Source organism: Sarcophilus harrisii, chromosome 4 (assembly GCF_902635505.1).
Source record: "Sarcophilus harrisii chromosome 4, mSarHar1.11, whole genome shotgun sequence".
Lineage (NCBI taxonomy): Eukaryota > Metazoa > Chordata > Mammalia > Dasyuromorphia > Dasyuridae > Sarcophilus > Sarcophilus harrisii.
The window spans coordinates 412,269,680-412,284,213 of NC_045429.1; the positions used below are offsets into that span (position 1 = coordinate 412,269,680).

General features: G+C 45.1%; 1 protein-coding gene across 4 annotated transcripts in view; it reads left to right on the top strand.

Annotated features, from left to right (window-relative positions):
• The first annotated feature begins 293 nt into the window (after positions 1 to 293).
• KCNC4 (potassium voltage-gated channel subfamily C member 4) overlaps positions 294 to 14,534 on the top strand; it is a 69,492-nt gene continuing 55,251 nt past the window's right edge. For all 4 annotated transcript variants that reach the window (XM_031967246.1, XM_031967248.1, XM_031967247.1 and 1 more), the window contains exon 1: positions 294 to 1,068. In XM_031967246.1, the coding sequence (XP_031823106.1) occupies positions 394 to 1,068 (675 nt within the window). In that variant the 5' untranslated portion in view covers positions 294 to 393. The remainder of the gene's footprint in view (positions 1,069 to 14,534) is intronic.

A 14,534-nucleotide genomic window follows, 5' to 3' on the forward strand; every position in this document is an offset into this window, starting at 1 on the left:
TTTTCCTCTTCCCGCTTCCCCCTCCTGCTGCCTCGCTCCCCCTCCCTTCTTCTCTCCTCTCTCTCCCTCCCTCCCTCCCTCCCTCCCTCTTTCCTTCTCTCTTTCTCTCTCCCTGGCTGCTCTGCCTCCCCAAAGCCCCAACCACCTGTGCATCTGAGAAACCTAACTCCTTTCCTTGGAGCCTCGGGGAGTTGTGCCCTGGGGGGGGAGGCAGGGGCAGAGGCACACCGCCGGGAGGGGGTTGCCTGCCTCTTTCTTCCTCCTCCCTTCCCTGCACCCCCCCCCCCCCCCCTCCTCTCCTCCGCCCCCCCCCCCCCAGTCTGACGCTGCCTCCTCAGGAAGGGTGTTTAGAGGGCAGCGGCCGCCCCAAGCCGGAGCCCCGCAGCGCTTCTTATGATCAGCTCGGTGTGTGTATCCTCCTACCGCGGGCGTAAGTCGGGGAACAAGCCTCCGTCCAAAACATGTCTGAAGGAAGAAATGGCCAAGGGCGAGGCGTCGGAGAAGATCATTATCAACGTGGGCGGCACGCGACATGAGACCTACCGCAGCACCCTGCGGACCCTGCCCGGCACTCGCCTCGCCTGGCTGGCGGACCCCGACGGAGGGGGACGGCAGGATCAGGATGGGGGCGGCGGCCGTGCGGGGAGCAGCAGTAGTTGCGGCGGCGGCAGCGAGTTTTTCTTTGACCGGCACCCGGGCGTCTTTGCCTATGTCCTTAACTACTACCGCACCGGCAAACTGCACTGCCCCGCAGACGTGTGCGGCCCGCTGTTCGAGGAGGAGCTCACCTTCTGGGGCATCGATGAGACCGACGTGGAGCCCTGCTGCTGGATGACCTACCGCCAGCACCGAGATGCCGAGGAGGCGCTGGACATCTTCGAGAGCCCCGACGGCGGCCCCGCAGCCGGGGAGGAGGCCGGAGAGGACGAGCGGGAGCTGGCCCTGCAGAGGCTGGGCCCTCATGAGGGTGGCAGTGGAGCCGGCCCTGGGGGCGCAGGTACCTGCAAAGGATGGCAGCCGCGGATGTGGGCGCTCTTTGAGGATCCCTATTCATCTCGAGCTGCCAGGGTGAGTAGATACCTCACCCCTTCTCATCAGGTGCACTCCCCTCACCAGAGACATCGGGGAGGTCATGTCTTAAACCCAGGTTTGAGTTGTGATGTAAGGGAAGTTAGATTTGGAACTAAGGCCCGGACCTGCTCCCCCTGGGTGACCCCGTGTCTTTTTAACCTCTCCACCTGGGCCTTCATTTCTGAGGAGCTTATTCACCTGTTTACACACTTTCCTGGAAGATATATGCACCTGTACATTTTCTTTCTCATCTTAGACGCTGGACATTATTCGTTCTCTTCTCCACCTTCCCCTAATCCCTAAAAGTAACTGTGTCCCCATCCTACCTGCTTGTCCTGGCCTGCTCCCCATTCTGGGACCATTTAAGGGTGTTACCTTGGCTTTTGCCCAAATAGAAGCCTTCAGATGTGCTATATAACTGCTTCTGACACTCCTTTAGTACAAAACTCCTCCACCTGATGGATATACATACTCTATAGTTCCCATACACATAGGTGCCAACAGATGCGGCTAAACAGCTATATAATGATTTATTTCTTCATAGGTTAGGAAAGAGTGGAAAACAAGAGCAGGGCAGGGTTGAAAGTGGAGTAGAGAGGAGATGGGCTAGTTTTCTGACCTTTAGGGAAGCAACATAGAGAAGCCTGGAATTTCAAATCAATGAAGTCTCTTTGACCCCTGATTTCACTGGTCTCAGCCTCATTGGGGCTTAGAAAAAGTGCCCACCTTGCCTGACCCCAGATGACTTGGGCAGAAATTGGGCTGTCCTTTAGGCAGCAGATTTGGATGCAGTTCTGGTGCTTGTACCTCTTCATTCCTATTCATGGTCCTAAGTGTGTGTGTGTGTGTGTGTGTGTGTTGTGTGTGTGTTTTGGGGTGGGAAGAACGAAGGTAGTTTGAGTAAAGATTACTATTCTCCTATAATGACTGGGGACAGGGGAAAAGTAAATTATTTCTACATATGAGAACATGTGTGTGCACACACAAGCGTGTATGATATGTGTACACACACATATTCAACCTAGAGGAAAAAGGGGAAGACTTCTATCCACACATTTATATTTGTGGCTAAAAATTTAAAAATAGGGGTAGGATGGAGTTTGGCCCTCAAAATAACTGGAGTCATGTATGAGACAGAGACCCTTACCTAACCAGTGATACCCTTAGCCCAGGGTCTCCTCAGCTGTGATTCTGTATAAAACACTAGTGGGTTATCCTCCACCATGGCCCCTCACTTCAGCACAGAACAGGGTGTCTTGTATATAGTCAGTGGACTTTTAACTGCTTGTTGAATTGAATTGGGGAAAAGCAAAATGTTTCCTTCTGGGAGTAGTCAGTTACCTAAGACATTCCAGGTTGCTTTATTAATGAGTTTTGTGAGGCAGCCATCTTCCCCCACTGCATCCTATGCCCAGTACCTCAACCCAGTTGCTGAAAAGTTCCCTTTCCCCAATCTGGGAGAAGAGAGCAGATCAGAACCAGGGTACGAGATGGGACTGAAGGTAATGAGTGGGTGAGATTGAGCTGGCATCCTAACTGGAAGGAAGTATCCTTACTTAGAAGGAAGGGAGGGCCAGGGCCAGAGGGTAGTCCCCCATCCTGTGACAGTGTGATAGCAGGGACTCCTGGCCCCTGCTATGAACTAAAACAAATTCAGTGTTGTGTGAGTTGGTTTCTTCCTTGAGCAAATTGGAGCCCAGGATTAAGGAAAAAACATCTGTTGAGGGTATTTGGGCATCCTGGAGTCTGTGCAACTGCCTATTCCTCCAACCTGGCCTTTCTCACAGCTGGTTACACAAGTTCCTTGACTATGGCACCGAGACACTACAGTTAGATCAGTCACCTGCACTAATAATAAGAGACAGGGGCAAGAATAACTCCACAAAGAAAGATAATCCTCCCGATGACCTCCATTTGGGTCAGGGTCCAGAAGTAGAGATGAAGAGGCAAGAGGATTATGAATGATGGGAGCTTGGCTATGACTGAAGTAGTGGGGAGGCAGCTGAAGAGATAGGAAGCTGGTGAGCTGAACAAAGGATTCCAGATTCAGTCCATTCATAAGCTTATAGTCAAGATGCTCCACTTTCAGCAAGCTGAAGCCTTTGGGGGTTTCTAAGATTCTTCCCTCCAGGAATACGCCTCTCCTTGTGATGGTACCTGTGTCCCAAGCTCTTGGATTAGACTTCTTGTTTGAATACTATTACCTCTAGCTCGGGCCCAGCCATAGGTTTCCTATACGAGAGATGAGCTTGAAATAGCTCTTCTGAATTGCTCAAAATCCCAAAGCAGAACTAAGTTTCTTTGACATTCAGTCCTATATATGGTCATGGGGACCAGTTAGAATGGTACTAGTGGGGCCCATTTACCTTGATCCAAAACTTGAAACGAACAAATCTGGGGTTTAAGTATCCCAATTGGGGTGAGGGTACCCCTGGGGATTTACAGTCAGTGACCCCTTTCTTGGAAATTAATAATTGACATTCATATAGTGTTTTAAAGCTTGAAAAGGACACTGCAAATATCATCTTACTGAGATGGGGGTGTCCTGAGAGAAACAGGGATGTGTAAAACCCTTCCAGAGCTTCAGCTGAGCTGGGCCTCTGATGCTTGTATCCACACCATTGTAGTGGGAAAAACATAATTGTGTAGCATTCAGAACTGGAAGGGACCTCAAAGGGACTCCTCTGACTTGGGAGTCAGAAGACCTGCTACTTCTCATTTGTGTAACCTTCACTAGATCTAAGACTTAGTTGCCTTATCTGTAAATTGAGGACGATCCTGGTACATCTTCATAGTTATGTAAAGAATCATAGTTTTAAAACTGGAAGGGACCTAGAAGTCATCCAGTCCTACTACCCATTTTACAGATATGATAAATGAACCCTAGAAAAAATAATTTACCAAAGGTCACAGAAATTCAAACACATGACTTTTACCTTCAAATCTAATGCCCTTTTCATTGATTTATGCTTGGAAGCATTCTAGAAATGTCACTAAGGATATGCTGGGAAACAAGGAGAGCAGAACAAGCATTTATTAAATACCTCCTATATTCCAGACTCTGTGCTAAGCACTTTACAAATATAATCTTATTTTTATGGAGAGAGGGAGGCAATTGGGGTCAATCAACTTGCTAGTAAGTATCTGAGACCAGATTTGAATTTGGGTTTTCCTGATCTGAAGGATAATGCGTTATCTATTGGACCACCTAGCTGCCCCTATTATTATCTCATTTGATCTTCACAACAACCCTGTAAGGCTGGTGCTATTATTGTCTCCATTTTACAGTTGAGATAACTGAGGCAGGCAGAGATAATGTAATTTGCTCAGGTAATACTTGAACTCAGGTCCTTCCCAACTCTAAACCCAGTGTTCTATACACTAAACCACTTAGCTGCCAAGAGAAGGAAGTCCAAACGTCTCCTTCTGAATTAATATTTTAACATTGGTATTTAGGACCTTGAGTTTGGGAACTGTAGGCAAAAATCAGGTCTAATGTGGGGATTTATGGGGTAGAAGTCAAGAGCCCAAGACTATTAGGGAGAGAAGAGCCAGACTTTTCAGACCCCAGAAAGCAGGCAAGTAGCTCAGTCATTGAAGAAGTAGATAATAACAGCAGCAAAATAGAAATAAATTAAAATCAAACAACGCTGGTTATGGGAGCCTGTTGCTTGGCTACAGGCCTGGCAGGGGTCCCATGTAAGTTCAAATCCAGCCAGGTGCCTCATTCTTGGAGATCTGTCACCTTCAAGGTGCTTCTGGAGTACAGCTTGAGAACGTGGCAATTGCCTCAGCTCCTGCCTGCTCTGTTCCAGGCAGTGGTAATGCTAGTCTGGCTCTTGGTGAGAGCTGCCACATCCCTGATTGTTGCCCAAAGGCAAGGAAGAATGTTTCCTAGTGTGGCTTCAGGACCAGAGTTAAATTAATGGTGATTTTGATTGAGCTGCCCAAACCAAGTAACCAAAACCCCCTCCCCGGAGCCAAAAATAACTGCATCCAATTTTCTGTGGGGCCTTATAAAGTCACAGAAGAATAGGATGTCAGAGCCACTGGGGACCTGAAGGATCAACACAATGTTTGATGGTGCCCTGGGGCAAGGACTAAGATTAATAGTGAAAGTCAGAACTGTAAGGAAACTTAGAGGTCACTTAAACCAGCCTGTAATTCAGAGGTCAAATGATGTTCCCAAGGTCACTAGCCAATTTGGAGCACAAAAAGGATTATATCCCAGGTTTCTTGACTTCCCACTATCTGATTTTGCTCCTTTTTTTTTTTTTTTTTTTTTTTTTTAAACTGTAATGATTTCTAAATAAGCCCCTTTCTGGGGTAACAGAAGAATGATGTTTCTGGCTATGAAAATTGTTAGTGTAATTGCTCTCTTCTGTCCTTTTGGTGGATGTCAGAGTGGGCAATGGGTTCACCCAGGTGGTACTGGCAAGACTGGCCAGATATCCCAGCCAGAAGAAAGGAGGAGGATAATAGCAGGGCCAGATTAGGTAGCCTTGGCAGGGCTGTGGTTGGGTTCTGACACACCAGGGTTCTGATATGGAGAAGGCGGATAGGGTCTGGTCCAAGAACCACTTTGAAGGCACTAATGTTTGCCTAGGCAGAGATAGGGGTGCTTCTGCATTTGGGGGCTATGATTGAATGTGTGGCTTTCCCCTATTCAAGTAATTCCTCTGAGTAGTCAGAAAGAATCAGGGAAATGGTTCTTTTCATCCTCTTTTCCAATCCCTTCCCAAGCTCATTGTTATTCAGTTCCCTATGCCCCTCTCTCCCTGCCAACTTCACTCCAAGAGTTGCCTCCTACAAAGCCAGGGTACAATCTGAGCTCAGATCAGAGACAGGAAGAAGTCTAGAAATGGGAGTTATGGAGGAGGTGACAGAAAGAACAGTGAAAGACACCCAATGATAGTATTTGCCCTCAAAAGAAGTGGAATCAAATAAAACAATCAGAATGCCATTTGCCTGTCCACCTCAAGGCCCTCATTCTTGCTCCAGGAGGACTATCCTTCTTAGAAGGATGCCTGGGACTTAGAAGGATTCAGGGATCTGCTGTAGAACAGAGACATGACAAATCTCGGCCTGGTTCTTAACCCTCCTGGACTTTCGCAGCTGCCCAGTCTCTGCCAGAAAAACCAAAATTCTGAAAGATTGTGAGGATCTCAAGAGACAGTGCCCAGATCTCCTGGGCCCTTCTTCTGGCTCCCTTAAGGCAAAGGAAGAAGCCTGAGTTCTCTGTTCCAGCCTCAAGCAATTTCCTAACCAAGTCTTCTGTTTTTGTTTTTCTGTCTCCTTTCTCTAAACAGACTAACATTTGCTTTTGAACATCTTGTTTCTGGGACAATGAGGTGTTTGTGTTGTTTTTTGAGGTTTTTTGGCTTTTTTTTTATTGGGGAGGGTGTTGGGAGTAAGTTAAAGAAAATAAATTTAGACTGTTTTGAAAAGTGGAGAGTAGAGAAGAAGAAATCTGGGTGTCTGTGGCCTTCATTCTCCCTACCCCTTATCTTCTTGGGGTTTGGAAGAGGGATGAAGGCTCAATGCACCATTTTTTGGCTTCAAAACACAAAAGGAGCCAGTTAGCATTCGGCCTCTTGGTAGTCTTGTCTAGTTAACCCTGCCCAGGTGGTCATGCTTCGGATGATCAAAGGACTGGCTTACTTCAGGGAAACTCAGCCTCTGGGATTTTTCAGGGGAAAGTAATGGACACCATGACCTGATCTGACTTGGATAGAGTGTTGAGACGTTTCATTGAATCTTCCCAGGTTCCAGCCCAACACAAACTGTCTTTAAGGGTCCCTAATGCCAGCCTTGAATAAGATGCCAGACAGTAGGCTAAGCTTGGACAGATGTAGCCCCTTCTCTGGGCTGGCCAGAAATGATGGCAGAGGGTTGGAATTTCACACTGAAGATCACCCTGGAGCAAATGGAGCCCTGGTATCTGAAAGCAATCTCTCTCCTGAGCCCCTGGGCCCAGTTTTCCCAGGGACCATTTTCCACTATGAGGTTGCTGGGGGACATTGCCATTTGTCACTGGAGGGGAAACCCCTATATCAAAGTCTCATATAGAAAGGACTTCTTTCTGACCTTGACTGTCTCCTTGGGCCAGAGGGATATCTTTGACACTCAACATTAGTTTTTCTTTTCCATGGCACGGGCAATTGATCTGCATTAGGAACAAGTGTTTCAGAGTTAGTATAAAGAATAAGGCTCCAAAACTAGAAGGAGACTTAGGCCAATCTCTTGGATCTCAGTTTTCTCATCTGACAAATTTTTAAGGTGACTTCCAACTTCAAAATATTATAATTCTATGGTTCCCTTTCTTCTTCTTCCCTCTCTGCCTAGCTCTGTCCCCATCTTGGATATCTGGGCACATTCAGACTGCTCCGGGACACACAAGGTTGGTGGAAATAGGTTAATGTGAAAGGTTTCTGTCAGATGTTATGGATCAAGAGGGGAAACTGAGGATTCAGACCTGGTGACTGAAAAGAAATACCTTGAGGGGGTTCTGACAGAAATGTGGGGGCACTTATCCCAAGTCCATCAGCACCCATCTAAACATTTCTAATTGCTTTGTTTCTGTGGGATCTGCAGCTGGAAAAAAAGCTCAGTATTCAAACGTTGTCGCATTCTGAAACTGAGCAGTCCTATCCCCAACCCCCATCCCCTGGAGTTCTGGGAAATGAGGTTCTATTTCTCATCTTCCCTGTCTGACAGGAAAGACAATATAAGGAGCATCAGTAGGTGTCTCTAACCCAGTTTGAGTTTACAGCAACCTGTGGCCTGGTATAATAAAAAGCCTGGTAAAATAAAACCTTAAAAATTTGTCAGATGAGAACCAGACATCAGTGCCTTTGCCACTAACCAATTTTTTTGAGGGGGCCATTACTATGTGAGTTTATGGTAAATCAGTTCATCCCTCTGGTTCTCATTTCCTTGCCTATAAAATGAGGAGATGGGGCTAGATGTCGTAGCCCATGCCCATTGTTCCTGCTATCCCAGGGAAGCCAAGGCTCGTGAATGGATTGTTTGGGAGTTCTGAGCTGCAGCAGATTCGGTGTACACACTAACTTTAGCAGATTCGGTATACACACTAACTTTAGCACCATATAGGGACCCCTGCCTGTCCCACACCCCGCCGCTTCTCTGATTCTTTCTTCTCTTAGGGAATGGGAAGTCACTGGGCTGCTTAAAGAGGGACAAACCAGCCCGAGACAGAAAAGGAGCAAATCAAAGCTACTCAGAAATGGGCTTGAGTCTTGAGTAGCCTCTGCATTTCCAGCATAGGGGAAATAGAGAGACTGTCTCAAATAAATAAATACATGAATAGAAAAAATACATATAGAAAACATTTATCTTGTGTATATGTATAAATATATGTACATAAGCATATATGTTTGTTTAAGTGTGAGTCTATGTGACTATATATACATATACACACATACATACACACACACATGTACGTGTGCATATTTGTATAGTGAGAGGGTTGAATACTCTAGATCTGTCTGGGAGCCTTAGAGACAATCACTTCTCTCATCCTGAGATTCTTTGGTCTTCATTCAGCCTGATAAATATCTATTGAAAACATATCCAATGTGCAAGGTATGAACTGACTCTACAGACAAATGAGAATTGCTCCCTGTCCTCAGGGAGCTTACAATAGCACCATGTGGAAGATGGGCACATAACCATGGTACAGATTAAGAACCTAATGACGTCCTAAGAGAGATGTGGGCAGAGTACTCTTGTGGAAACATTATGCACACACACACACAGGTCCCTAGGTCCACCTGAACTCACTTTTTAAAGCCTTTATAAAAAGGGTCTTCATCTCACCCCACCTACCACAATTCTCCAAGATCAGAAAAGTTCAGTTCAGGTTTCCTCCCATTCCTCCAGTTTGACTTTTCTAGTTCCCATCAATACTTTTGAGGGCAAACTAGGAGAACTGAAAAACACCTAGTTATTTGTGCCTGAAAGCATCTGGCCAAATATCTTGGCTGGTGAGCTGGGAAATAGATGGCAAAGAGAGAAGGAGAAACGCGTCACTCAGTGTCGATGGGCAGTGTGGGGCTGTTCTTAACTGAAGACCGGATGGACATAAAGAGTTTTGATCTTTAATCCAACCCTGCTTCCCAGGATATAGGGACTGCTTCTGGAGGAGAGTGAAGGTGCAGCCAAAAACATCTCTTAGGCTGGGAATAAATGGGATCCTCACCACTGCCCATGAAACTAGATACAAAATCACTCAGTCATTTTAGAAAATAAAAGTACCAGGTCAGCCTTGCATGAGAAATAGTTAATTTCACAGGCACACTGGATACTAGACTGTGGATATGAAGGAAGAGTTTCTTAAAACCCCAGCCCCTGGGATTCATAGGCTGTTGAACCCCCTTGGGTTGCTTTCCCAAAGAGCTTCCTATAGAGGCAGTGATATATATGGGCAAGATACCAGCTGTGGAATCAGATCTGAATTTGAATCTTACCTTCACCATCTACTCTTTGTGGTCTTGATCTTGCCACTTCTATTTGAACTTCCATTTCCTTCTCTGTGACTTAATTCAACAAACTTTTATTATCAGAATGGGAGGGTCAGCTAGCCTTGGAAGCAGGAAGCCCTGGGTTCAAGGCTAGTCTCTCACACATGTCAGCTGGGAGTTCAGGGGGAGGAGGCAAACCCTTCAGTGCATCCAGTTCGGCTCTCTAAGACTACAGGTTACAGAAAAAACAATTCTCTTACTACTAATAATACTATTATTATAGTATTATCATATAATACTATACGTACCATAGTGGTTTAAAATTTACAAAGCTCTTTACCATGTTCTCTCATTTGATCTTCACAACAAACTTCAGTGCTGTTATTATTCCCATTTTACAGATGAAGAAATAGAGGCTCAGAGATGTTCAGGACTTTTTTCTGGAGTCACACTGCTAATAAGTAAGGGTCTGGGGTAGGATTCAGTCTTCCAGAGTTTAATTGCAATACTCATCCAACATGACACCTGGCTGCCTGAGATGAAGGGGGGTTTCCATACAATGATGAAATCCCAGCTTCAGACTATTGCTTATTAGGCTTAAGGACACAAAGATAATATAAAGCCATGTCTGTCCTCAAGAAATCTAACTCATCAGAGAGAACTTTATTGTCCTCTTACAGGACAGAGGTGGAGTGATACCTGTCAATCTCATGGCATTTTGTGGGGCTCAGACAAGATGAAGCATATGAATACACTTTTTACAATCTACGTGCTTTGTGTGCAGAGATATTGGAATAATAAGTTGCAACTCCATGGTGCTTTTTCTCCCAGGAACCCCGCGGGGTAGGGCAAATACTGGAATACTCTTTTGACAGATGAGGAAATCAGTTTCAAAGAACTCTGTGATCTTGCAGGGGCAGAACTGGGGTCTCCACCCAGGTTTCTTGACTCCAGGTCCATCAGACCACAGGACAGAAGATGGTCCCTGCTTAGAAACTGCTGAAAGTGCTTAGACTGAGAAGGAAAACAATGCATTATGTTCCTTGGGGAGAGGAAAAGACAGATGAGAGGAAAACTTGCATTCCAGATGTTGTGGGGAGAGGAGTATGTTCTTTTGTTTTGGGGTTAGACAAGCTGGAGTGATTTCCTTTGATGGAACCAATGAGGTACCTAAGATAGAAGAATGGTTTAGTAGAAGAAAGGAAAAAAATCTATAGGTTGGAATGAGAAACTTGAATTCCATATCTTATTTTTTTAATTTAAAACTTTTTATTTTCAAAATATGTACATGGATAGCTTTTGACTTTTCACCCCTACAAAACCCTGTGTTCTAATTTTTCCCCTCCCTTCCTCCCTACTCCCTCCCCCAGTCAGCAAGTAATCCAATATATGTTAACTACCTGCATGACTCCAAACAACTCTGGGTGCCTCAGTTACTTCAGCTGTAAAATGGATACAGTGAGATGCGCAGCCTAATTCTCAGGGATTTGTATGGCATAGAAGAAATGATTAAATTAGAAATGCTGTGGAGAAAAAATAAGCAAAAGGTTGTATACAAGTGCTAATACAAACTGGGCAGCTAGATGTCATAGTGGATAGAGCGCCAGGCCTGGTCTCAGGAAAACCTGAATTCAAATCCAGCCTCATTCACTTACTAGCTAAGTGATCCTGGGCAAGTCACTTAACCTTGTTTGCCTCATTTTCCTCATCCGTTAAATGAGTTGGAGAAGAAAATGGCAAACCACTCTAGTATCTCTGCCAAGAAAACCCCAAATGGGTTTATGAAGAATAGGACACAACTGAAAAACAATTGAATTGCATTTCATTACACCAGAAAAAGTAATTTTCAGGGCCCCAGGCAAGTCATGGCCATTTACTGTGAGCTTGGTATTGTTGGGTTTGCAAGTTCCTTTTGATAACACAGAAGGTTTGTCTTTGTCCCTATAAGGAAACTGAGGCGTGAAAAAGAACAAAAGGGCTCTTTCTTTCCTTTCCTTCCCCCTTGCTTTATGCTGAACTCAGCCTCTTGGCTTCTCTATCTGCACTTGGTTTTTTCCAAATTACTAATTAACTTAAAGCTTTGGCTCCCAGATGAGCCAACTTCCCCACTCAGGAAGCAGCAGCATCCCATCACCCATTTGTTTCCATAGCCGTGCAATACCCACAGATAGAGGCTCAGTCTCAGCCATCTCCAAGACTCCAGCTTTAATGTTTTCTGCCCATTTTTCTAGTGAGCAAAGAGCAGAGCAAGGAAGCTAATATCAACTCTGGGTAAAACAGAAGCAAGTTCTTCTGACCCTTTCTCTTTCCTTGGTAGCAATCCCTTCTCCCCTTCTCCCCTCACAATACACAACCATACATGTCTTAATCTGATAGGTACTCTTGTGTTCTCTCTCTCCTTCCCAGGAGGAAAACCTGTTCTCAGGAAAGGACCAGTAGATCATTATAAATAAATGAAAAGATGCAAAATTATCCTTCCCAGGAACAAGGTGAGGTAGTGAAAGGAAATGCTTGCCTTAGAGGAAGCGAGTCCAAATGCCATCTCTGCTACTGAGGGACAAATCATAACTTCAGCGGGCTTCAGTTCCTTCATTTGTCAAATGAAGGGGTTAGATTAGCTGACCTCTAAATCGAGCTCTAAATATATGATCCCCAATCAATCATTTATTAGATAGCTACTATTGCTAAGTACAAAAAGAAGCAAAAGATAGTCCCTTATGCTCAAGGAGTTTACAATCTGTGAACATTTGCATTTTCTTTTTCTTTTTATTTCAATAATAACTTTTTATTTTCAAAATTCAGAGATAGTTTTCAACATTCATCCTTGTAAAACCTTGTGTTCCAAATTTTTCTCCCTTCCTTCCTCGCTACCTTCTCCCCTAGAAAGCAAGTAATGCAGTATAGGTTAAACATGTGCAACTCTTCTAAACATATTTCCACATTTATCAAAACGCATTTTAGCAAGGCAAAAATATGACTATTAAATTTCAGTTATCGATGAGTAGGGTTGCAAAGCTATTCTGGTAGCAGGGCTCTCTCACACAAGTTGTACTACTTGGCAACTGCCCATCCTGCTCACCTGTAAGGCCTTAGAGCAGGACCTTTCCTTATCTTAACTGACACCTACCCGGCTCATCCTCATTCCCAGGAATTGTGGGTCCTCAGTACAAATGCTCCTGGATCTCCAGCTTCCTTCTGAAAGCATCATCATGTGGTACACTCAAGGTGTCCTTGGGGTCCCAGGAGACGCAGCCCAGCCAGTCCTGTTCTTTCCCTGATCGCTCCCCTGCACCCCAGCTGCCTATAGAATCTGTCAATGAGCATCGATTTTGCCAGGTCACAGTGCCAAGGACAGGATACAGACAAAAAACAGAACAGCTCCTGCCTCCAAGGAGTTTTCATTCTGGGGGTGAGAGACAGCACAAACGAGTCATCTACAGAGTAGTTAGAGGGATCTTCTACAGACTAGAAGGGATGAGAGCATGAGCTGGCACAGGGATGGGGGACCAAGAACGGTCTCTGAAAGGGAGGTGGCCTTCAAGCTGACAGTGAAAGAACTATGGGTTCTAAGAATGGAAGGTTAGGAAGGAGAGTGTTCCAAGTATGGAGAATGGCCAGCACAAAAGCAGAGAGGCAGGAGATGGGCTTTTCCTGTGGGTGGAACAGTGGGTTAGGCTAAGATGATTGATCACAGCATGCACAAAGGGGGAAGAATATAAGATTGGAAGGGCAAGAAGGGGTCGACTTATAATGAGTTTTAAATGGCAAACAGAAGATTTTATATTTGATCCTGGGGCCATAGGGTTTATTGAGCAGGACAGTAACATGGTCAGCCCTGTGCTTCAGGAAAATCACTGGCAACTGAGCTGATGATGGATTAGGGCAGTGAGAGACCAATGAAAATCCCAGTGCAACAGTTCAAGAGAGAAGTAATGAACTGGGGAGTGGCATTGGGAAGGAAGGGAAGGCGGGAGGAGTGTCCAAGAGACAGAGAAAAAAATTCTAAGGTTTGATGACTGACTGGATGTGTGGGGTGGGTCAGAGCTGTGAAGTCTTTGAATCTGAGTGACAGGAAGGAGGGTAGTACCTCTGACAGTAATAGGAAAGTTCAGAAGAGGGGAGGGTTTGGGGATAAAGATAATCAGTCCTGTTTTAGAAAAATATTTGTCCCACAGGCCCCAGTCTGGCTTCTCTACAGGACAGGGGGAGAAAGTCATTGCCCAATAGGAAAACCTATGCCAGAGAGATAGGTTGTGATACTGGAAGCCCTGAAGCTTCTCACTTGCCTTTCTGGCTCAAGGGAAAGTCAAGAGTCTCCAGGGATCTAATTCAGGGGCAGGAGCCTGCAGCAAATGACGTTTCATGTTCTGCTAGTCGGAGGCATCTTATGTCTTACAGTCTCAACAGCCTATGATTCGCCTCTCTAATCATAGATCTCTGTGCCTTCATCTCCAAGATTCCCAGAATCTCAATCACGAGGTAGTAAAAAGAATTGATTTGAACTCAAAAGACTTGGGTTTGAATGATTCTGATGGCCAGAATTCCCTGTTCTGGACCTCATTATCCTCACCAATGAGTTTTAAGGTCCCTTTAATTTTTTTGGGGGGGGATGAGGCGGTTGGGGTTAAATAACTTGCCCAAGGTCACAGAGCTAAGTGTCTGAGGTTGGATTTGAACTCAGGTCCTCCTTCCACTGAGCCACCTTGTTGCCCCATTCACCTCTAAATATTATGAGCTTTAAGGATCCTGGATTCAAAATGCTACAGGATTTGAGTCCTTGTTCTGCCATTTCAAATCACTTTTGTGATGGGAGCAAGTCATTTAGCACAATATTTAGTGTGTAGTAGGTAGTTAAATGTTTATTGAATTGAATTGAGTAGGACTTGTCTGAGCTTCCATTTCCTCATCTGTAAAATGGGGATAGAAATCTAGGATGACCCAATGATAGAATGCTAATGTCAGAGCCATGGAAGATGTAGC